General features: G+C 45.9%; 1 protein-coding gene across 3 annotated transcripts in view; it reads right to left on the bottom strand.

Moving 5' to 3' along the window:
• The window catches only part of LOC147886091 (binding partner of ACD11 1-like), a 51,103-nt gene extending 29,553 nt beyond the window's left edge, over nt 1-21,550 (bottom strand). The window contains exons 1-2 of one of the 3 annotated variants that reach the window (XM_087395369.1): nt 21,450-21,550; nt 20,489-20,516 (exon numbers count right to left, since the gene is read on the bottom strand). In XM_087395369.1, the coding sequence (XP_087251495.1) occupies nt 20,489-20,500 (12 nt within the window). In that variant the 5' untranslated portion in view covers nt 20,501-20,516; nt 21,450-21,550. Of the gene's footprint in view, nt 1-20,437; nt 20,517-21,361 lie in introns of those variants that run through there. The other 2 variants (XM_087395370.1, XM_087395368.1) reach the window with 2 other exon arrangements.
• Between the last annotated feature and the right edge of the window lie 2,935 nt (nt 21,551-24,485).

The raw sequence follows: 24,485 nt of genomic DNA, 5'->3' as shown, positions 1-24,485 counted from the left end.
AGCACGTAAAAGCAAGTACCCACCTAGGAAATAACAAACAAAGAGACTGCGTACCTTGCTGGTATCTCAAAACACACTTTACCACTTGCCAATGTGAGATATTCGGGCTATGCACAAATCTGCTTAACTGGGATACTGCATACTGCATGTCTGGCCATGTATTACACAAGGAAATTAGGCATCGCACAGCTTGGTTGTAAATGGTAGCATCTAACAACTCACTGTTGTCATGCATAGATAACTTAAGCCTTGGCTCCATAGGAGTTGAAATAGGCTTACAATTCTAAATCATGAACCATTCAAGCAGTTTCCCAATGTACTTGGACTGCAACAAGCCAATGCTTTTGTCATCTTGTACAAACAACCCAAAAAAAGACACCTCGAATGTCTTCTACACTTCAGCCTTAAAATCTGCAATTTTTCCAGCTTTGTACCCATGTCCAGCATGTCATTAAAATACAGAACAATTATGACCAGATCGGCCCCTTCTTTCTTGACATAGAGGGTGCTTTCATTTGGACTATTCTATAGCTTGGCTAGTCAAGAAGGCATCAATCTTTACATATCAAGCTCTAGGAGGCTCAGCTTCAAGCCATACAAGGCTTTGTTCAACCTGCAAACTTTGTCTTCAACCTGCAAACCAATGGGTTGAGACACACAAACTTCTTGCAAGAGGTCCCATTCAAAAATGCAGTCATAATGTCCAACTAATGCACCTACCATCCACAAAATGCAGCCATGGAAACCACACACCTAATGGTAGTCATACGAGAAGTGGAAGTAAAGGTCTCCTCATAATCTATACACTTTTCTAAGCATAGCCCTTGGCAGCAACAAATTCATCTGATCTGCATTTCAGCTTATATACCCACTTAATACCTATTGCTTTCTTGCCCACAAGCAAGTCCATCAAATCCCACGTGTGGAATGGAGACAATCTCTACTTGCATAGCCTGCATCCAATGCACATTATCACGTGCATCATCAAAACAATTAGGTTCATTCATTTCCAGCAAATTACCAGCCCAAACAGTAGGCATCCTCGATCTCTCTAGTCTCATGACGTCTATGGCCAAGGTGCACAGATCTTGCTCTCCTACAATCCTAGCTTATTGCATGGCTGAACTTTCTTGTGCCACAGCATATTCAAATTCTTGCTGAGTGCCAGGATCAGCCCTAGGCTGAACTGAGGCATCAACCACTTGTGAATCCTGCTGCAAATTCTGATTTTCAACAGGCATATATCAGCTCCACTATTAAAAGAAATAGGCAACAGCCCTAATCAAAAACAGCAAGGGGCAAATCTGATTTCCTAGCAAAAATAACATCTCTACTAGTGAATACCTTCTTCGTAGCTAGATTATGGAATCTATAACCCTTGCTTTCAACGTTGTAGCCCACAAACATGCACTTCCCCGCTTTGTCATCAACCTTTCCTATAAATTCCTAAGGTACATATGAATATGCTATGCATCCAAATGTATGGAAGTAGCTGACATTTGGTCCTTTTTCAAACCAAGCCTCATACAGTGTTATAATTGTAAGTGCTTTAGTGGGACACCTATTCAAAACATAGAGAGACCCAGACAGACATCATAGGCAACCAGCACACGGGCTGGTTGCTGTCTGCAAACAGCAGAAAATTAAGGGGGGGGCCCTGTGCCTCCCTGGAAGCATCAAACAGTCTCATGGACTGGCTGCACAAGGCACCCTTTTATAGGGGCCTGTGGCAGGGCCAGTCGGCCCAACCAGGGCTACCGACCAGGGCCGACCCTGGTCGGATTTCCAGATTGTTCTGGTCAGCTACCAGTCAGGGGACCGACCCTGCTGGTCGGCCAGTCCAGAAGGCCTGGACAGTGCCTATAAAAGACCCACACTTTCCTCCAATCCAGCATCCAGTGCAGGACAGAAAGCCTCAGTCATAGGCTGTGCTGTGCACTCAGAGCTGGTCTCGTCTGACAGAGAGAGTTCCTTCAGTTCTCCTCAGCACTTGGCTGAGTTTTGTATTGCTCCCCTGGAGCCAGTTTTCTGCCCACCATCCGGTGAATGAATATATATTCTCTCTCTGTTTAAGTTATCTCTAAGCGAGTGTTTATTGCATCTGTGATCAGTTATCTGAGTTGAGTGTCAAGAAGAGCGGGAGAGATCTTGGCTGAAGGTTTGAGTGATTCATTCCCTTCTATTTTTTCAACATGGTATCAGAGCTATAGGCTCTCGTCTCTTCCTCATCAAAGCACTCTCTGAAGGAAGGAGTCCCTTGGCAGTAAGGCGACTCTGTTTTCAGCTCAGGTCAATTCATTTATTTCTGTTGCAGTTATTTAGTTCTGCTATTCACCAAGATGGATCAGCATTCAGAAGCCTCTACATCCATTGCTCGTCCTTCCTCCTCCTCCAATCATCTTCCTTCTTCATTTATATCCAATTTCGGTGAAGCTGGCAAGCTCGATGGAACGAACTTTCCAATCTGGAAAGTCAAGATCCGAAGCCATCAGTTGGCACGGAGGTTGTGGAAGACTGTGAATGGGACCGAAGAGAAGCCGGTGGACCTTGTGGACAAAAGAGGTGAAGTTTTAGTTGAAGCAGGATGCGGATGAACTCTGTGCATGGGAGGAGAGGGATGCTCAAGCCTTAGCAATGCTTATAAGCACGACAGCAGATGCTGTGATTCCTCACATCCAGTTGGCAGAAACGTCTTCAGAGGCGTGGACTATACTGAAGGAGCTGTATGAAACCGATAATACAGCTCGTATCATTACACTTCAGCATCAGCTTTATAATCTTGATATGAATGAGGGTGATAGTGTGCATGATCATCTGACAAAGGTGAAAGTTGTGTGGGACCAGCTCGCAGCGGTTGGTCAGAAGGTGGACACGAGTCAATTGGCATTGCTCACACTCCACAAATTGCCACGGAGTTTCAAAAGTTTTGTGACTACGGTCACTGCGGGTCAACGGACTAAGCCAATCACCTTTGAGGAGCTTGGTCCACTCCTGCTTCAGGAGGAGGCTCGAGAGAAACTCTTTACGCAAGCCGACAAGAAGGCATTAGTTGCCAAAGACAAGCCTGGAAAAGGCAAGTCAAAGGATTCCAAGAAATCAGAGGACGCTGAACGCAAGAAGAAAATGAAGTGCTTTTACTGTGAAAAGCTTGGCCACTCCACCAAAGAATGTTGAAAGAAGAAGGCGGATCAAAAGCGGAGGAGAGAAGCCAAGAACAAAGAAGAGCCTAAGAATGATTCTGCCAATGTTACGACTGGACAGTGAACATTGTTCAGCATATGCAGTCAGTGAAGGTAAAGAGGGTTGGTATGTTGACAGTGGTGCTTCCAAGCACATGTCCAACAAAAGGGCTTGGTTCAAAACCATGGAAAGTACACACCCGGGTTCCAAAGTTTCTGTCGGGGATAGCCGGACATGTCCTGTGAAGGGCATCGGTAGCATTCCTTTCATTACGACGGTGGGTGAGGAGAAGGATATCTCTGGAGTACTTTATGTACCCGATCTTTGCAAGAATTTACTGTCTGTAAGTCAGATGGACAAAAACAACATGGCAGTTCTCTTTCAAGATGGCAAGGTCACCGTAACATCCAAAGGCAATGGGCAGCTGGTGGCTCAAGGCGTTGAAGAGAATGGACTGTACCGTCTCAATGCAATGTTGGTTCATGAAGACAACGGAAAGTCCAAACTTTGGCATGAGCGCTTCGGTCATGTCAGCTATGGAATCTTGGCTGAAATGTCAAAGTCGAAGGTGGTGGATGGACTTCCACCAATTACAGGCAAGGATGATGTCTGTAGGGCTTGTCTAGAAGGCAAGCAGCACAGGGATAAGTTCCCACAAGAGGCCTCGTTTCGGACCAGCAAACCACTTGAGTTGGTTCACACCGACATTTGTGGTCCAATGTCTACAGCATCGTGGGGAGGATCCAGGTACTCACTTCTCTTTGTGGATGATTTCAGTAGAATGACCTGGGTATATTGTTTGGCTAAAAAGTCTCAGGCTTTCGAGAAATTCAAAGACCGGAAGGCCAGAGTTGAAAAGGAGACAGGGGAGGATGTCAAGACATTTCGCACAGACAGGGGGGGAGAATTCACCTCAAGTGAGTTCAACACATTTTGTCGCAAGCATGGGATCAAGCGACAACTCACCACAGCACATACTTCTCAGCAGAACGGGGTAGCCGAGAGGAAGCATAAAACCACCACAGAGACAAGGCTTGCTATGCTTCGAGGAAGGAATCTTTCTAAAGCCTATTGGAGTGAAGCTATCAATATAGCCGTACACATTCTCAACCGGACCAAGACGAAGGCCGTCAAGGACAAGACTCCATATGAAGCATTTTATGGTAAGAAGCCCTCTATCACTCATCTTCGCATTTTTGGTTCTAACGCATGGGTGCATGTGCACAAGGAAGACAGGACCAAGCTTGATTCTCGTAGCAGACAATGTATCTTTGTTGGGTATAGTGAAGAATCCAAGGCCTACCGCCTCTTCGACCCACTAAAGAAGCAAATACTCATCAATCGGGATGTTGTCTTCGCCGAAAAGGAACCTGAACCCCAGCAGGAGCCTCAGATTGAGGAGGAGGAGATTGTTCAACCCCCAAACCCACCCCGTCCCAGGTTGACCATCCAAGAGGTGGCAAAATCAGACGCTGATGTTCCACAAGATACTCAGGAAGAGCAAAATGTTCCTGAAGAAGTTCCCGTTCCTCCTCCCACAGAGAAGCAGAAAAGGTTGCCCCAATGGTACCTACGGACATTGGAAGAGTCTCGGGTCACCGCATTACCTGAGAGTAGTAGTTCCGGATTGCGACGTTCTCAACGTCTTCAAAAGGCCCCATCCGTGAATTTTGCTTTGGTGGCTCAGCTTGAAGAGCCAAGGACCTTCGAGGAGGCAAAGGAAAATCCAGCATGGCAGGCTGCCATGAAGGCAGAGATGGATGCTACCCTGAAGAACAATACATGGGACTTAGTGGCCAGGCCCCTGCGACGGAAAGTTATCGGCACTAAGTGGGTATACAAACTTAAACCGACGGCAGCTTGGATAAGTATAAAGCAACGTTAGTGGTGAAAGGTTTTGCTCAAACTGAAGGCATGGATTTTGATGAAACTTTTGCTCCCACTGCCCGCATGGTTACTATCCGGACAGTGATTGCTCTTGCTGCCCAATTCCAGTGGCCTATTTTTCAAATGGATGTGAAGTCCGCATTCCTTAATGGAACCCTAGAGGAGAAGGTATACGTGGAGCAGCCACCGGGCTTTCAAGATCCAGGGTCCCCATTAAAGGTCCGCAGGTTGAAGAAGGCGTTATACGAGCTAAAACAGGCCCCTAGAGCTTGGTACCAAAGGATTGATATATTCTTTCAGAAGATAGGGCTCAGTCGGAGTCCTTCTGAGGCAAACCTTTACTTGTTCATTGAGAAGGGATTGTGACTGGTACTCATCCTCTATGTTGATGATCTTATCTTGACAGGTGATCATGTCAAGAAGATTTCACAGGTTAAGGAGCTACTCATGTCTGAGTTTGAGATGACTGACCTTGGGTTATTACATTACTTCCTTGGGATTGAAGTAAAGTAGGCCAAAGACAGGATCTTCATTTCACAGGAGAAATATTGCAGAGAAATTCTGAAGAGATTTCAGATGGAGGATTGCAGAACAGCATTAACTCCCATGGAGGTCGGGCTCAAGCTAAGTGTTCACGACACATCTCAGCCGGTTGATACTCCCTTGTATCGACGATTGGTAGAAAGTTTGCTTTACCTTACCAATACTCGACCTGATATTTGTTATGCAGTTGGGCTATTATGCCAGTTCTCTGCTTCTCCCAGGAAGAGTCATTGGGATGCAGGTTTACGGGTGCTGAGGTATCTGAAGGGTACTTGCACCTATGGGATCACCTACACCAAAGGCATCGAACTAGGCGGGTTCTGTGACAGTGATTGGGCAGGTGATGCTGACACCAAAAGATCGACAACAGGATATTGTTTCTTACTTGCATCTGGTGCCATCTCTTGGCTAAGTAAGAAGCAACCCACAGTGGCCCTTTCATCTACAGAGGCAGAGTACAGAGCTGCCTGCACAGCAGCTTGTGAGACAATGTGGTTGAGGTGGATTCTGGAGGACATGGACGTGTGTCAGGAGGATGCGACAGTGCTGATGTGTGACAATCAGAGTTGCATAGCTATTGCTAAGAATCCAGTGTACCATGCGCGGACCAAGCACATCGAAGTTCATTACCATTTTGTTCGAGAGCTCATCATCGACGACGTGATCGAGCTTATCTACTGCCCGACTGCCGACAACTTGTCCGACCTTTTCACGAAGGCACTCCCTCGAGAACAGATGGAGCACCTCATCAAACGCATGGGGATTGGCCCACAGTTGTGACATTGAGGGGAGGTGTTAGAGACTCACTGTGCCCACCTGTGAGCCCCCGTTTTGAGAGGACAAGGGGCAGTGAGAGGTAGGAGGGATGGGAAAGAGAGACCCAGACAGACATTTTAGGCAACCAGCACACGGGCTGGTTGCTGTCTGCAAACATCAGAAAATTAAGTGGGGGGGCCTGTGCCTCCCTGGAAGCATCAAACAGTCTCATGGACTGGCTGCACAGGGCACCCTTTTATAGGGGCCTGTGGCAGGGCCAATCGGCCCAACCAAGGCCACCGACTAGGGCCGACCCTGGTCGGATTTCCAGATTGTTCTGATCGGCCACCAGTCAGGGGACCGACCCTGGTGGTCGGCCAATCCAGAAGGCCTGGGCAGTGCCTATAAAAGGCCCACACTTTCCTCCAATCCAGCATCCAGTGCAGGACAGAAAGCCTCAGTCATAGGCTGTGCTGTGCACTCAGAGCTGGTCTTGTCTGACAGAGAGAGTTTCTTCAGTTCTCCTCAGCACTTGCTTGAGTTTTGTATTGCTTCCCTGGAGCCAGTTTTCTGCCCACCATCCTATGGATGAATATATATTCTCTCTCTCTGTTTAAGTTATCTCTGAGTGAGTGTTTATTGCATCTGTGATCAGTTATCTGAGTTGAGTGTCAAGAAGAGCGGGAGAGATCTTGGCTGAAGGTTTGAGTGATTCATTCCCTTCTATTTTTTCAACATAGGGTACTCCCTAGGGCAGTGTGTATGGCTGTGACCTCCTGTCGGAGCTGCATGATATCCCGTCTGAGTCCCTAAATAAGACCCGCCTGCTCCCGAATGGCCCTAGCCTGCTCCTGTATGATGCGGCTCTACTCTTGGTTGAAGCGGACTTGCTCCCGTGCAAAGCGAGCCAGCTCTCACGCTCACGAAAACTATGTATCTCTATGAGCAGGGTCTCATGGGCCTCTGGTGTATCAGTCCACCCATGTCCATGCTGAAACTATGGTGACTGTGGCATGAAAGAGTGGGACTGAGTCTGGAAACTGGACGGTGGCTGAGTGAGGAACGGAGATGACAGTGGAATGGATGAGGCAGTCCCAACGGGGTGTGGGAGGGTGGGCTGACTGAGAGGGAGAGGGGAGAGTGAAGCATAATGTGGCACAGTGTATGACACCTCCAAAGTAGGGGTCATAAGCTGTGCGAGAGCTGTAGCAGGAGAAGAGGGAAAGGGAACAACAACCGGCGCCATGGGCATGAGTATGTCAATGATCGTAGATGTAGATGGAGCTGAGACTGGAACTAGAGCTGGGCCTGAAGTGGGGACTGAAGTCGAAGTAGAGACAGAGATAGAGGGAGCTGAGGTTGGAACTGAAAACGAAACTGACACTGTAGCGGGAGTTGAGGTTGAGGTTGAGGTAGAGATAGAGGCTGAAGAAGCTGAGGCGGGTCCTACCTTTGCCTTGCTGTCTACCCCGAGTCCACTTCGGTTGTAACGTGTGTTCACATCCTCCAAATTCAGTTGTGTCATTTGCTTTTTTTTTTTTTGGGTTATTTTCGTCTTTCTTGGCTTTGTCCCCCATTTCTCTTGGGGTGCGGGTGCAGATCTTAGTGTTAGTGTTCAGCCGGTAGCGGGAGCACCAGTTCCCCTCCCATAATGGGAGGCACGTCCAGTGCAAGGTGGTGGAGAGGTAGGGCGGAAGCCTGAAGTGGAGAGGCAGCCAAGAGGTGGAGAAGGAGGAGAGGCTAAGATGGCGAGGATCTTTTTTTTTTTTTTTAAATAAAGGTGGTTGTGGTTTCTTTTTCTTTCTTCTTTTTTTTGGGAGAAAAAAAAAAAGGTGGCGAGGGGAGCAGAGAAGGGGGGGGCGGATATTGCTTTTGCGGTGGGAGTCATCAGCAGGTATATGGCAAATCCAGGCAAGCGGAAAAGAAAAGAAGGGAGGGAGGTGGCTGAGTGAGGGGGTAGCGGGGAGCGAGGGGTGGCTGAGGGGAGCGAGGGGCTGAGCGGGGGGTAGCGGGGAGCGGGGGGTGGTTGAGGGGAGTGAGGGGTTAGCGGGGAGCGAGGGGCTAAGAGCTGCGAGGGAGAGCTGAGCGGGAGAGCGTGAGCGTAGAGGCAGCGAGGGAGCGTGAGCGTGAGCGAGGGGGCTGAGCGTGAGCGTGAGCGTGGGAGCGTGAGCGTGAGCGAGGGGCTGAGCGTGAGTGAGCGAGGGGCTGAGCGTGAGTGAGCGAGAGAGATAGCAGTAGCAGTGTGGGCGGAGGGGCAGAGGCTAGGCGGAGCAGGAGCAGCGATGGAGGCTACGGGAGGCTACGGGAGCAGCGATGGAGGCTACGGCAGCAACAACAGCGTCCAGCGGGAGCAGCGATGGAGGCTACGGGAGCAGCGATGGAGCAGCTACGGGAGGCTACGGGAGAGAGAGGCTGAGCGTTGAGGAGGGGCGAGGCAGAGAGGCTGAGTGACGAAGGTGGAGAGGCTGAGCGACGGAGCTATTACCAAACATATCTTCTTGTTAATAAGAGCACATGACAGCATGTCAATAAGACCTTCTTTAACTTTATGTGTATGGATGCATCGCTATCAAAATACCATGTGTCTGCAGTTTCATATCACTATCAAAATACCATGTGTCTGCAGTTTCCTTGGCACTGAATGGTCGTGAATCCCAAGAGGCATCATAACTGCACGTGAAGAAAGCCTCATCATTCTCTACAAGATTTGTTGAGGCATCAGCCTTTCTAGCATTTATGGTCAGAAAGTCTCTAACAGCCATGCCCAACTCTTTCTTCTCCTCTTTTGCAATCCTCTTTTGGCATTCATGAATGAAATTGTAACAAAGGGGGGTTAGTTAGCAGTCTTTTTAGTGGCATTGTATTTTATACTTTGTACCTAGGGCCGCTAATTTCTATAAAAGGCATGGCTGCTCAATTGTACTCAGTTTATGATTTAGACACTGTTATAATGCCAAAATAGGGCTTCTAGCTCATAGCTGAATTCTAAGATGAATCTAACTCTACTTGTCCTTGTGCAGCCCCTCACAAGCATCTGTTGTAAGTCCAGCCCCTGGCTCTCTCTCTCTCTCCAAATCTATGGAGGCACTTTTCCTGTTCTTTTCGCTTTGTACTTGCTGCACACTTGCGCAATACATTTTCTACTCCTAAGTAAATGGATCTAGCCTATTTCTGTTGAATGCTATTCATAACTGTTCTAAACATGATTAGGCTAGCCTAGGGCTGTCCAGTCAGGCTAGACTAGTTGGGAATAGCTGTAGTTAGAGGCAGTCCTGTTGCATTGATATCAGCTATTAGCATTTAGTGGCTTTGTATTTTGTACTTTGTACCTAGGGCTGCTAGTATGTTGCTAAGTGGCAGTCCAGGGGAACTATCCCATAAGCAATGCTGTAAAACAGCCTGTCCTAATTTCTATAAAAGGCATGGCTGCTCAATTGTACTCAGTTTATGATTTACACACTATTATAAATGCCAAAATGGGATTCTACAGCCAGGGCTTCTAGCTCCAAGCTGAATTCTAAGAAGGATCTAACTCTACCTATAAGGTGCAGCCCCTCACAAGCATCTGTAGCCCCTGACTTACTTTCTCTCTCTCACTCTCTCCAAATCTATGAAGGTATTTTTCCTGTTCTTTTCACATTGTACTTCCTGCACATTTCAGCCCTAAGTGAATGGATCTAGCCTATTTTCTATTCAAAGCTATTAATAGCTATTCTAAACATGATTATGCTAGCCTAGGGCTGTCCAGTTAGGCTAAACTAGTTAGGGATAGCTCTAGTTAGAAGCATTCCTATTGCATTGATATCAGAGCAAAAAATTGTGGGAATTTTTCATCCTTTCTACTTGCAAATCAGAGCATGTATTCTTGAGCCTATGGCACACCTCTGAGCCAAATTCCGTCGTGGGAAGTTTCCACAATCAGTGGATGCCACGTGTCAGCCAGCAGACAGGCCCAATTTTCAAAGTTGTCAGAACTGAGTATTCTCATCATCAATCTGATGACCTTGACATCCTAATTAAAAGCCCTAGGTGTCGTTGTGAATACTCTGCTTTAAAGCTGCATTCTGGCCCTGAAAGCTGACGCAGCAGAAGTATTGATTTGCTGCAATCTGTGGTAGTAATGAAATTGACGATAATCTACATCACAAAGTCTTCCTGATTCAAAACCCTATAATTTCTGGTCTGGTGCAGAAAATTAGGGCTGATTGCTGACACAAGTAAATCCCTTGATCTGCTGCGATTTCTGGGAGCAATGCTCCAAATCTTGATTTGACTATATATTCTGAGTCGCAATCTTCCCTAGATATGATGTTACCAAGTATCATGGCATTTGGAGCTGTATTGATTTGACTTCAGGGCAAAATCCCTTTCCAGCCTGGTGCAACTAGCAATTTCTTTGAATCTCTGCTGATTTCCAGCAACTGGGGGCTTTCCCTATTCTGTCCTCTACCTATACTCTACTGACTCTGCATAAGCGATTGGATTGGATGAAATTTCAAAATTTGGTTCAAATCTGTGATTCTTGCTTCTATAATGCCAACAAGGAAGTCTGATTCTAGAAGGCAGTTACTAAGTGACCCAAACCCTAGAATGGATAGGGATAAAATTGAAGATTCCTTAAGGGCCACTGGTACTGCAACGAGGGGATCAGGACCAATTGGTCAGGAGCAGACTGCGACTTCACTTCGTAGGGTGGAGCCTGAAGGCAACAATTCAGTTCCTACAGGAACTAACAATCAAGATCAGTCTCAAGTTTGTCCAAAGCAACTAACTCAGAATTGAATGGAACCCATACTCCAAGTATTCAAGGATTTGACTACTGAAATCAAGCCAAATAACCAGAGAATGGATCAGGGCTTGATCAACACAAAGAGCTCTTACTGACCAGCTAAAGAAAGAGGCCTTTTGGACCAATTCATGGAAAATGTCGTCAAGCTGCATGGCTTGCCTTGAGAAATTGTGAGTGACAGTGAAAATGTAATTTTGGCAGGATCTTTTCAAGTGCATGGGCACACGCCTTACTCCTAGTACAATAGATCATCCTCACACTGATTGGCAGACTGAGAGAGTCAATAGGTGGTTGGAAGAGTACCTAAGGCACTTTTGTTTTGATACCTAGTCTACATGGGACAAGTGGCTTTATTTAGCTGAGTTTTGCTACAATACCACAAAGCATACTTCTATTGGTATGAGTCCCTTTTTTCTTGCAAAAAGAGACTTCTAGTAAGTATTAAAGAAAACCGTTAGAGCAAGCTCCATACAAGATACACCATGCAAGAGCCAAAAAGAAAGGATTGGGGCTGATAGTGCCATCTCAATCTGGTAGAAACCTCCGAGAAAAAGGGAGAACCCCTCCAAACTCAAAGAAATAGTCCTCCTAGAAGAGGCAGCCCGTGTAGGGCCCTGCATGCTAGCCCATATGGCTATGAAAGTGTGAACCATGTTAATCCAAATACCCGTGAACACCTGTGATGGGTGTATTTGGGTGCCATCCAAGGCCTCTATACATCTGGCTCTCCAAATGAGCCGAGAGGAAATGCTAGCCAAAATCTCCCAAGAGGTGTCCACTGAAGCATGAGAAGCTCTGAAGGGAGTAAGTGGTACATGCTGAAGAGAGCAGGGCTCTATCACCTGCCGGCGAACCGAGAGTACCCAAGAAGAAGGCTCACCCTCATAAAATACCTGGGGCCCAATAAGGAATAACCATGCACTGAGCCCCAAGTCATGACGAAAGGGGGAGTATGAAAAATGCTGAGTATCAAAGCAACCCCTTTCCAAACAGTCCTCGCCTGACTGCAGTCCCAAAGGCAATGTCACACTAACTCCTCTGCAGAATGACAACGAGGGCAAGTGGGATTAGTCCCAAATCGTGATCTCCACAGGTTCACTGCAATCCCTCCATGAATAGAAAGCCAAAAGAAAAGAGTGATCTTTCTATTTCTAAGGGATTTCCAGAGCCTCCTCCAGAAATTCCAACAAATTTGCGGTGATGAAGAAGCCGTCCCAATAGGGGGCTCTGGAAGGAATCCAACCCCTACCGCTCAGCTGAAATTTCCTGGCATTACCAACCGTGAAACGAAAGAAGAGAATCCTCCTCTCGCGGTGCCCATGATCTATCCACTCCCACTCTCCTGGGTCCCACTGCAAGCACCTGATAGGTGCACCTCCATATAACCACAATCTCCAGGATCCCAGGGCCAAGAGCAGAGGGTCGGGGCACCACTGCAAGCCCGCTCCATGGTCCATAAAACCAGCAATCCTGACAGGCTGAAAGGCAACCTCTAGAAGAATATCATCCATGGATCTAGAGAGTATACCTCCATCCCCAACGTCAAAGACCAATGCATCTTCCCCGAGACCTCGAAGAGCGATCACCTGCAGAGGAATAATTGTCCTCGAAAAAGCTCCCATCCAAGTGGTGGAAGTAATAGCCATCTCAATTGTCCATTCCACCGGGATGGCTGCATCTATCTGCTGAATCCTGCGTGCTACCCCTCTGACATAGTTGCCAGAAACAGCCGTTTCTTGGTAGGAAAGGGAAACGGCGAAACGGAAACGGTGTTTCTTCAAGAATCGCCGTTTCGTAAAACCTGTTTTTGACCTAGACCCCCAAAATCGCGATTTCGCCGCCTCCCGCCCATTGACGATGACGAGGAGTCCATGGATGATGCAGATGATCAATAGTGATGTACCTTGGTCCTTGTCACTTGACTACGACTGTAGCATAGTTGCCAGAAACGGCCGTTTCTTAGCAGGAAACGAAAACGGTGTTTCTTCACTCGTAAAACCTGTTTTTGACCTAGACCCCCAAAATCGCGATTTCGCCGCCTGGTTCCTTTTTTCGCCGCCTCTCGCCCATTGACAATGACGAGGAGTCCATGGATGATGCAGATGATCAATAGTGATGTACCTTGGTCCTTGTCACTTGACTACGCCTGTACAGACTACTATGCTAGCCTACTCCTAGTCATGACACTTCAGATGCATCATGCATGCAGCCTTCTTGATTCCTAGACTATGTTATTTCTTTTTTTATGATAGTAGATACAGTACTTACTACTGAGTATACTTTGGACCTTGGTGCCAGGTGGCAGCTGCTTTTTTTAATATCATCCATGGGTGCTTTTATTTTGAGTCTTGCATGACTCATGAGTCATGATCATGAAATTTGTGGATCATGAATCATGATCATCTATGGAGTCTGGACATTGGATGCTTTCAAGTTTTAAGTTTCAAGTTTCAAGTTTCAAGTTTCAACTTGTGTGCTAAGTTTAAAGTACTTCAAACTTCTAAATTTCAGATTCTTGTAATGTCAAACTTGTTAGTCATGATACATGTTGATTTCAGATTATTGAAGCATCATTCAAGAATTTAGAATCATAGAGGCATGAATGATGCATTGATGCTTGAAGCTTCAAGTATAGATAATTGTATTATGTATGATTTGCACTCTATTGATAATTATATTATGTATAAAACATAAATTTTTATACATAAATTGTATCATATTGCTGTTTCTTCCGTTTTCATTTTGGCGGGGGCCGGAAACTCCGTTTCTTCCGTTTCGGCTAGCAACTATGCCCTCTGTGGTGACTCATAGACTGTAGTCTCTGATCCTCAGTTAGCCTGATAAATGCCTTCCAAGTGCCTACTGTGTAGGCGGGGCCTGGCCTCTCTCCCACTTAGAACACTGCATGTAAGAAGGCAGTGCCCAGTGGTCTGCCATGCTCATCAAGTATACTATCATTCCAAATGATCGGCTGCCTATCAATCTCTTCGAGGGTAGAGGGCAAAACCCTTCGAAGAGTGTTCTTGAAGCTCCCCCAAGCTTTCAGGATGGCAGTCATGAGAGGAGAGGCAGGAGATCTGAGAGGAGCGGAAGTAAAAATCCAGCGAGGGCTGTCCACCCAATCATCTCCCAAGGTAGGTGTGCAAGCCTGAATGCGTCCTCCTCAAACATCACCTACCTTCTATCATGGCCTATCACAGTCTCTGTAGACTTTGCGACTATTGATGGCACCATTTGTGGAGATCTCCCATGTTACCATGTGACCGTACAGTTGCAGGATCAATATGTGGTCTGTGATTGTTTTTTTCAAGAAAAGAAGCATCTTGGACCTTAGTAGGTGTTCTAAAGAGTAGAATATGAGATAAAATGTTAATTTCATAGTGTTTCAAATGTAATTTCTTACTTTGGATTATCCACAGTGGTGCATTGCTTTTGCTAAGGTTCCCTTAATTGTTCTTTCAGGACCTTCATGGAGGATGATATGAGAATGGTGGGCATGGATGATATGGACTCTTCATATCGAAAGACACAAAGTCATGCATGAGCAAGTTGTTTTGGAGGTGATGTAGGACTTGAAGGGAATGTTGAGAAATCCTTCCTAGGTTCCTGCCCAGGCTTGAGTCCCCGCACCACCACATTACAAAGCAATGCCCTGCACTGCAAGTCCGGGTCAATGATATTAGCGCCCCCTTCACATGTAGGGAGAATAATAGTCTCCCAAGCCACCCTCACTGCAACATCTGCCGTGCAAACAAGTCCACTCCATAAAAAACTCCTGACTGGTCTAATGAGCTGAGTGATGCAATCCCTAGACCGGCACCAGCAAGAACACACAAACCAGGCGGTAGACAAAAGAACCTGGTTCACTACCACTACTCTAGATGCAAGGTCAAGTTTGGCTGAGCTCCAAAAAACGAGCTTTTTCCTTATACTCTCTAGTACTGGAGCAAATTGCTGTGCTCAAGAGATGCCCAATCCTACCTGGCATCCCAAATACCTGACAGGAACACCCCTCTGAATCCAGGAAAAGCCAATGTCAACTCCCCAGCCTAGAGTGTCCTCATCACTGATCCAAAAGCCAAAGGATTTATGCCAGTTAATGTGTGCCCCTGCAGCTGAGCAAAAGATATCCAAGGCTGTCCGGAAAGAATCCAGTCACTGCGAAGAGGCCTCGATAAAAATAGCAGTGTCATCAGCCAACTCACAGTCAAGAAGCTCCTGCTCCTGTCTCAAGGGCAATCTCAGCCCATAAAGATCAGCCTGAGATCTAAGGAAGATACTCATAGCTTCTGCCGCAAAAAGAAAGAGGAAAGGGGCTAAAGGACATCCCTAACGAACTGACCTGGAAATTTGAAACCTGTCACCCCTTACCCCCCGATCAAAACCTAGTTGTGGGCTGATCTGTAAAGGGAGGCATCCCTCTAATCGATGCATCTGAAAATCCAAATCGTAGAAGAGTGCCCTCAAGAAAACCCCAATCTACTCTGTCATAGGCTTTCTCAAAGTCCAAGAGTAGAACTGCCAACCTCTGCCTGCTCTGCATAGCTCACTCTGTGGCTTCCCAAAAGGAAAAGATATTATCAAATATGCTCCTGCCATGCACAAAGCCTATCTGAGTATCATGGAAGAGGTCTGAAACAAGGGGCTGGAATCGGATGCTGATTGGCTTGGCAAGGATTTTGTATAGAGTGCCCAAAAGAGTGATGGGTCTCCAATGGGATACAGAATTCATGTTGCCACCTTTCGAGATAAGGTGTATAAGTGCCTCAATTAATGAGTCAGGCATCTCACCCAAGTTCCAAATGCCTTGTAGGGCTGAAGTAATATGATCACCTATCGTATCCCAAAAGACTAAAAAAAAAAGATGGAGTAAGACCATCGGAACCAGGGCACTTGCCCTTATGAAGGGCGGAGAAAGCGGTCCTAAACTCTGTGTTGGTAAAGCGTGCATCAAGTGAGCATATCATCTCTGGTGTAACCAACACAGGTAAACTCTATCAAACTACATCTCTAGCCACATCTCTGGCCTGTGTCAGAATCTGCAGAAAAGAAGGGAGGCATAAAAATATGTCGCTAAGTGCACGACGGTATCCGGAGAGACTACAAAACACCATAAGAGTCAATAAGCTGTCTGACACTCTCTCTACTATGTCTGGGACCAAGTATAGAGAAAAAGTGTTTATTGACTCTCCCTCCCATCTGTATCCAAAGGACTCCCGTGCATGAAAGGCATACTCTGCTCTCTGATCAAGCAATGTCTGCAAGTGAGCCCTTGCTGCAGCAAGGCGCTCTTGTATCCAAGCATCTGAAGGTCGTCTCTGCTCCTCCCTCTTCAAGGCTGCCAACTGCCGACGGATACCAATCTCCCGCCTGAGTACCTCACCTCGCCGAGCACTAGCGAGAGTGATAAAAGTCGCTGATACAGGCAAGTGTTGTGACCACATGTGAAGCATCCACCGCAAGTGAGAAACCCAGATCTCCAAGGCTGCCTCTGTGAGAGTCTCATCTGTGTATAAGGGATCGAGAATCTTGATATTGTGAGACCGTCCTCTCATATGGGACTCTGAGATAGACAAAACTACCGAAAAATGATCGGAGGTGGAAACACCAGGTGCAATGCAAACTATCCCCCCTCTATCAAGAGCCCAGTCATCCACATAGAATCTGTCAATCCGAGCATGGATAGACATCTGCACCCTACGGTTCAACCACGAAAACAAAAGTGACTGAGACTAAATATGAAATGCATCATCTGACCAAACATCGCTGCCACTGAACCTAAACAAGAAGGCATCCCAAGCTACTCTCTTAAGGGAATGAATACCACCTTCTCTACCCCCTAGTCACCTCCAATAATCCACGAATCTGCAATGTCAGCCCACAAGAGCAACTCTTTCCAAAAAAGAACACGATCCCCTCTGTTGTTGGGAGCGTAGAGGTTGAGGAAACCAACCTTACGTCCATCAATCAAAAGTAAAATCCACTGGGCCCTGGAGGGGGTAATGGTACCATGTGTAATGACCAGAGAGAATAGAATCTGAAACTGATATGCATATACCTCCTCTGGTTCCCAAGACAGGAAGCCAAAAAGTTCGACCTGAAAGCAGCTTACCTGACTTGGAGCAATCTCTGGCATCCAATTTGTGTTCCTAAAGAGAAAGAATGTCTAAGGAACCACCTAACACACCTGGATGGAGCTGATTCCTGATCAGCTGTCTGCGACGGCGATGAGGGATGCCGCCCAATCCCTATATATTCCAACTCGCTATCCTCATCGACAAGAGGAAGCGGGTTGGAATACCTTACCCGACCTAGTGGCGAAAAAGAACCCTCCATCAGGCTCCATCGAAGCTGACTTCCTGCCATACACACGAGGTCCAAGGGGAGGAAAGTCCACAGGTGAGAGAGAGAAAGATCTCTCAATAGGGATGCCAATAACTAGCTCTCCGAAAGTGAAGGTTACAAAATCATCATCTGGGAGGTCAAAGAGGTCCTCAAGAGCGAAAAAGGAGTTCCGTTAAGCCAGTCCTGGGGAGGGAGTCCGAAGAATTCCTATCGAAGTAGGGAGAGAATGTAAAACTCCCTTCCCTCTATCCACGAAAGAAGGCACCTGTACTGGGTCCTGATCAAGAAGTGCTGCAGACGAGGTGCCAACAACCTGGGCTACTGAGAGAGGTACAGCCTGATCCTAAGAGGGTGGAGTGGAAGAAGGCTCCTGAACACTAGGCTCCAAGGCATTCGCCTCCCGAGGCTCCAAGAGGATAGCCTCCAAAGCCGTGGAAGTATGATCTAAAGTAAAGGGTCTAATCCACCGTGGACCAGAGGTGGTGTGTGGTGCAGGAGGAACTCCAGCAACCCTAAGAGGAGGAGGAGCCCGTGTCTAAGGCGGTGCCTGTAAAGAGAGTAGGAGAGAAGGAAGGAGTCTCACTTGCGGCTTTCTCACATACACAATGGGGGAATACACACAAAGGTGGAGGCTGAAAACAGTTTTCCTCTTCTTAGTTGTGTAAGCCAAAAGAAGTACAAAAGAATAGGTGAAGCCTATATGTAGGTCTCAAACCAAACTCAGCTAACTAAGGTGGCATACTAACTGAGCCACTACTAAAGTACATAAAGATAGCTGTCATCCAACTATTATTCATGGGCAGTGTACCAACCTTATCTGCAGCTAACAAGTCGGTGACATAAATATACAATGGTCACCCTGACATATCGCTTCCATGGTAGTTCTAGCAAGAGCCCATGTTGCCCTTGGGGTCCTGTACAAAGGGAGAAAGCTCTCGCCCTCTCAAGAGAGAAATGCTTGCCCTCCCTTGGGGAGCCTGCACTCACTAAATGTAGGTGGGTAGGATTCACGCAAGCATTGTGGCATTGCGCAAAAAAAATAGGTGGTTTATCGTAATGTTCTGCAGTTTGACAACTTGCATGCAGACGTCGTCAGTTTTTGCTGTTCGTGCAAGGTTTGGCAGGCAGAATTTTCCACTGCAGCAACTCCCATGAGGTGATTTCAGTAAAATCACGATAGAATTTTAGCTTTTGCTGAGATATAACTGTGACTCTGCTCTATTCAGCAGCACATGGTTATGGTAAGGATTTTCTTTGAAGCTGTAGCTGTTCGTGCAAGGTTTGGCAGGCAGAATTTTCCACTGCAGCAACTCCCATGAGGTGATTTCAGTAAAATCACGATAGAATTTTAGCTTTTGCTGAGATATAACTGTGACTCTGCTCTATTCAGCAGCACATGGTTATGGTAAGGATTTTCTTTGAAGCTGTAGCCTCAAACAGCATGACTATTGTGGAAGAGAAGCTAGAAACCTTACGGCACAAACTCTCTTAATCACAGCAAGTATTGTAAGCAAATGTGCATGCAAAGTGAGAGATGTAGAAACAAGATAAGCAGAGCAAGTAAAGATAATACCCTAGGCACCAAAAAATTGCAAGGGAAAACCCTTTTCCTGAATGAAAGGGAGCTCCACTCTGCTATATTCTAACACCAAGAAATAAAAAATAGATTTCCTAACCAAAAGCCCGAAGTCGTTGCGTTGCCTACTAACAAGCTACTAAATTACAGCTCAGTGCCTATACACCGACATGGGACCCTGACTTGCCTAATTGAACCTCACCTGATCCCACAATCTATGGTCCCTCAAATCCTGAGTCCCACTTGCAATACGTGGATGAAGCCGGGAAAATGCCCAAACCCATCACATAAAAGGTGCAGTTTATAACTTCAATGGGTTAATCCAATACATTATAAATCATCAACTCCATTATGCATAGTAGAAACTCGCTACTATGACATCTCCAATAATGTCAAATCCTGAATCCCATTTGCTCACAAAGGTACTCAACCTTCTTGGTCCAAACTGTCAGTCAAGGTATCAGCCGTCAGTAGCTCAGTCGTGCAATATACTTTCCTTGACTCATATAATGAAACAAGGCTCAATGTGTTTAAACCTCTTGGAGAAGTCCAAAATTTGATCAGGAAATATCAAGCATTGTTCGCCCTTCATCGATGTTATCCCTTTCCCACTGTTAAGTGCGAGATCAATTGCACCCTTCATAGCCCCATAGCACAACAAGTTGTCATATTCTCCACATCTGTTGTTGAGAGCACTGCAGTTCACTGCTGCCCACTCTATCAGCACGCCAAAGCCATATGCTTTCCAAAAATACAAGTTCATCAATTACCCACACATATATACATGTGAACCATGCAAATACCAAACGAATGTGCACCATGAAAGTTGTGCGAAGTTTCCCCAACCCAACAAAGTGAAATCTAGCCATAATGAGTCCACAGTAGACCACATTTTTGTAGGTGAATCTTGTATGACTCCTTTGACGCCACAAATACAGCACCCCTTGATAGTGCACTATCGTGAAAATTAAGTCAAATGTCATTGCCATAAGATTAAAGCCCTTTGTGACCAAGAAAGTCAAGACTTTATTTATACATGCTACATCCAACATTTTAATTAAGTTTTGACTAAGTTTTGGAATCAACAATTTCTCTGTCAAGTTACATTAGCACGCATAACTTAGGACTCCGGACTAAACAAATGCACACAAAAAGTAATCGCTTTCACGAACAAGATACTGCTCACAATAATTGATCACTTTCACAACAAGATGCCCCGGGCTTCAATGTATAAAACTTGCTTTCTTTCAAAACAACTAAAGCAACAGGTCAACACAACTTGAGAAGTGATCCCTAAGGGTCTAAGGCAGAGACAGACAATCATGCAATAAGGAATAAGAGTGAACTGTAATATCGATTACAAAAAGGAGATATCTGGACGTAGAGCTTGGAGGGTTGTAGCTCGCATTTACCATGAGTGACATCGCTTATCTTTCAAACCTGTAAAAACAATCCCCCCTCTCGAACTCAGTAACAATACAGTGCTGTTCAGGTAACAAACTAACCGCATAACTTGGAAAAATAAATTTCTCAATGGAAATATAGCATAACCAAGGTCCGCCTCATCAGAGTAAAACTTCTCTTCTCGTTAGGGTTTTTTGCTAGAGATCTTCTTAAATAAGTCTTAAGAAAAGCGATTAAGCCTACGACGTAGTAGAGTTATGACGGCCTAGCTTCCATGTTAAAACAACAGTGGAACATTAGGTTCGACGTGCATAGACAGGGCACATAAAGACATAAACAGGCAAGACGTGACAAAGGAGTACAAAAGTAGGGAGGTAAGGATAAGAAGTTTCGTCGTAAGACTAGAGAAGAAGATTATGAAAAAGTCTGGTCAGAAAAGCACGATAGATATCCGACGCTAGAGTATCTTTCTGCAACAGATCTTTGAGAACGTTTCGTGAGCTCCCCTTGCTAATTGACCATACTAATAGTAGGGAGTTGAGTTTCCGGAATTGGATCTTCCAATTTCTTAGCATATAATGACGCAGAAACTAGTCAAAGCAGGGCATTGGAAATTTGCCAGGCAGACGACAACCGACCATACCAGGACGAGATTACTAGCGAAATAAGAGTAAGGAGTTGAGTTCCTGGAATTGGATCTTCCACTTCCTTAGCATACGATGAAGCAGAAACAAGTCACAACAGAGGGCATTCTCCGCAAATAAGGGTAGGGAATTGAGTTTCCGGAATTGGATCTTCCACCTTCTGAGCGTATAATGACGCAAAAATCGGCAGACAGCAACCGAGGAGCGGTTTGTAATTCACGAGAGTGTTCACTTAACTGATCAAGAGTAAACAGGCGTCGTGTAGCATGCAGATTCAACTGAGAAAAGGAGGAAGGGGATGCATGCTCAATTTAAGCGCGCATACCTGCTTTGTCACAGAATAGAGCCGCAAGAGGCTGGGAGGTGATGAGTTTGACGAAATGCCCAAATTGATTTCAAGACCCGGGACCCCAAATTACAAACTGCCAGCTCATTCACCACCTCCCTCGCATTCACTTTTGACCGGGTTCATGCCCACGCATACAACATAACCTACCAATAACCTATTCGGAGTCAGACGAGGCGACACTCACGGCTCTCAAACTGTGAGATAAAAGGAAAAGGATGGCCGACTTGACACTAATCTTAGGCAAGTGTGTCCGGACCTAGAGAAAAAGTGGAGGACAAGTTCCTAGTCCTACTTGGACCAATAGCTGAGACAGACCCAAAGTGGAGGAAAAGAAGTAGTGTTTGGCTGCAATAGGCTACCGAACTCGACAAGAAAAGCGCGGTAAATGGATTGGTTTGGGGTTGAACTTCTATGACTCTAACCTACAAGATTCCTGGCCAATCATCTTTTAACGTAATAATGTGGTACCACCGGGTGGTGTGAACCACCTCTCTCGGTAGCCATCCTCCTCTCCATTTTCTTCCTCCATGTCTGAGCGCATGGTGTGAACCCCCCCTTATGTATCACATGTTGCAGAGCCCAGTTGATTGGTCTACTAATGCATGGGACAATGAGGGCAGCCAATAAGAGCACTTCACAATTTTATAAAGTCCTCGTCCTTCAAAACTTGTTTGCAAAAACCCTTCGCATTGCATGGCCTCCAAAACAGACTCACACAAATATCCAGCTCTCTCGATGTGGATGTTGTTAACGACAAAGCTAGGAAGCAAGTGATGCTCAAGCATCTCTAGCCGCAATCTCCCACAATTACCCGGCTTTGCTAGGACCTTCAAATGCGTGGGATAGTGAGGGTGGCCAGTAAGAGCACTTCATGGTTTTATAAAGTCCTCATCCTTCAAAACTTGCCACAATGGCAACCTTTCACATTACATGGCCACCACTTGTTTGAAAACAAACTCGCACAAATATTCAGCTCTCTCGGTGTGGATGTTGTTAAGCATAAAGATAGGCAACGAGTGATTTTCAAGCATCTCTACCTGCAATCTCCCACAGTTACCCCATTTTTTATGGGACCTGCTACAATTTGAAAATAGAGCTCAAGAACTAGTTGCAAATAGTGCAACCGTGTGATTTCATAGAGAATTGCCTGCAAAGAGAAGCTCAAACACAAGGGAACACAACGTGATCAGCACGGTGTGGTAGACGACTCAAAATTTATCATAGAAGTCCTGACATGAGAATGCACTCTTAAAGCAGTGACTTGATTTATGGGACCTGTCTAAAATTTGACTAACTGACTGGCTTTAAGGTTAATGCAACGAATTGATAACGCAACGACTGACCCAGTACACTGCTGTGAGCCTAACGCGATGACTTCTAACCTGTTGCGCTATTAATGCTGACATGTTGCCATATAGCACTAATCATTTGCTGTTTTACTGCTATCGTAATGATAATGCGGTGCTACAATTTCCAATTAACGTTGAGTTGCTACTATAAGAATGCTGAGTCCCTGCGATAATAATGCTAAGTCATTACACTAATCCATTGCTAACGCCAATCATTACCGCATGATTAATGACAGTCGCTACACTAACACCAATGCTGACCCATTGTGTTGCCAGGTCCGCTATGTAAGCAGGCAGCCTCATTCTATAGGTTCTCACCGGGTAGCATACTGAAACTCTGCCAAATTTTCAATGATACTCTCCAAGAAAACTACAAGGCTCTATAGCACTAGGCAACAATGGTCCAAGAGCAAAATCTAGGGCACAAGAGGAGAAGCAAGCCCTAGAAGCGAGAGTGGCCCAGCAGGCGCAATTAATTGAAAGGTTGCATGTAGTGATCTAGCAAAAGCAACAGCAGAATGTGAGTCTACAAAGAAATATGCAAATAGCAAGGGCATCCACTCCACCATAGCAAGATCCTGGAAACCTCCACAATTGGTTGCTTTCTGGAAGTGGCAACCCATGCCTCCACACTTTGTCTCACCACACACACAGTTGAAGACACCTTGAACTCTTTTTTCCAAACCATCTCTGCTACGCTACACTACACCATGACATCAATTTTGCCAATCTACTCACATCACATGATGTCTAAACACTACTTCATTGTGTTGAGTATCAGGCACATCCACTTATAGCAATGACCTATTTTCATGAGGACATAGTCCTTCATGAAGATACGAATATATACACACCCTACTACCAACCCCATTGTGTATAACTACATGGTGTGGGTTACAGTGCTTCAAGACTCTTCAATTTTCTCTAATGAGATTCCAATGCTTGAATTAGTGAAGCCTAACTCCTTAGAAGACCTACCTTGCCACCGAGGAAATTTTCGATGCAGCCTACAATGTTTGTAGGATTATGGTTGAGTGGACACTTCCTAAACCCTATTCAACACAACACCACAACCACCACCATCCTCTTAGCCTGACATCACATAGGTCCTTGACCCCACTTCCACCATCACTAGCATAGGCCAATCATCATAGCTGTCCACATCATAGCACACCACCACAAATACACAACAGCAGCCGCTCTCAACTTGGAGGGTCCTGCAAACATGGGAAAAAATACTTGGTACATAATTCTCAAGCCCATGCTCTTCTTGTACATAGAAGGGCCTTATGAGGAGGAAGGGTAGGAAGAAGTGGATGGACACCCCCATGAAGAGGAGGATTAGCCCCAAAAAACAACTCCCAACCACGACACATGGTATGGAGAAATCACATCTTTTCGGATGGCCAGGGGTGTTGCTAATGTCAACAGCTAGAAAGGAAAACTTCAAAGCTTCCACCTCAACTAGAAAAGACATAATGGAAGTACAAGCCCTCATAGAATTCATACAAAGGAGCTTCCAAAAATGGCAGTGGGAAAATAAGTGAACTATAATTGGTGGCTATGATAGGCTGGACTATACTCAAGTCCCCAAAACAAATGCATATGCAAGCCTCCAACCTCAATGGCAGGTTCCATTTTTGAAGCATGAGGCAACAAACAT

The sequence above is a fragment of the Dipteris shenzhenensis genome, chromosome 24, assembly GCF_047967505.1.
Source record: "Dipteris shenzhenensis isolate YYH24624 ecotype China chromosome 24, Dip_SZ_1.0, whole genome shotgun sequence".
NCBI classification, from domain to species: Eukaryota; Viridiplantae; Streptophyta; class Polypodiopsida; order Gleicheniales; family Dipteridaceae; genus Dipteris; species Dipteris shenzhenensis.
This window is presented reverse-complemented; position numbering and strand designations above follow the sequence as displayed.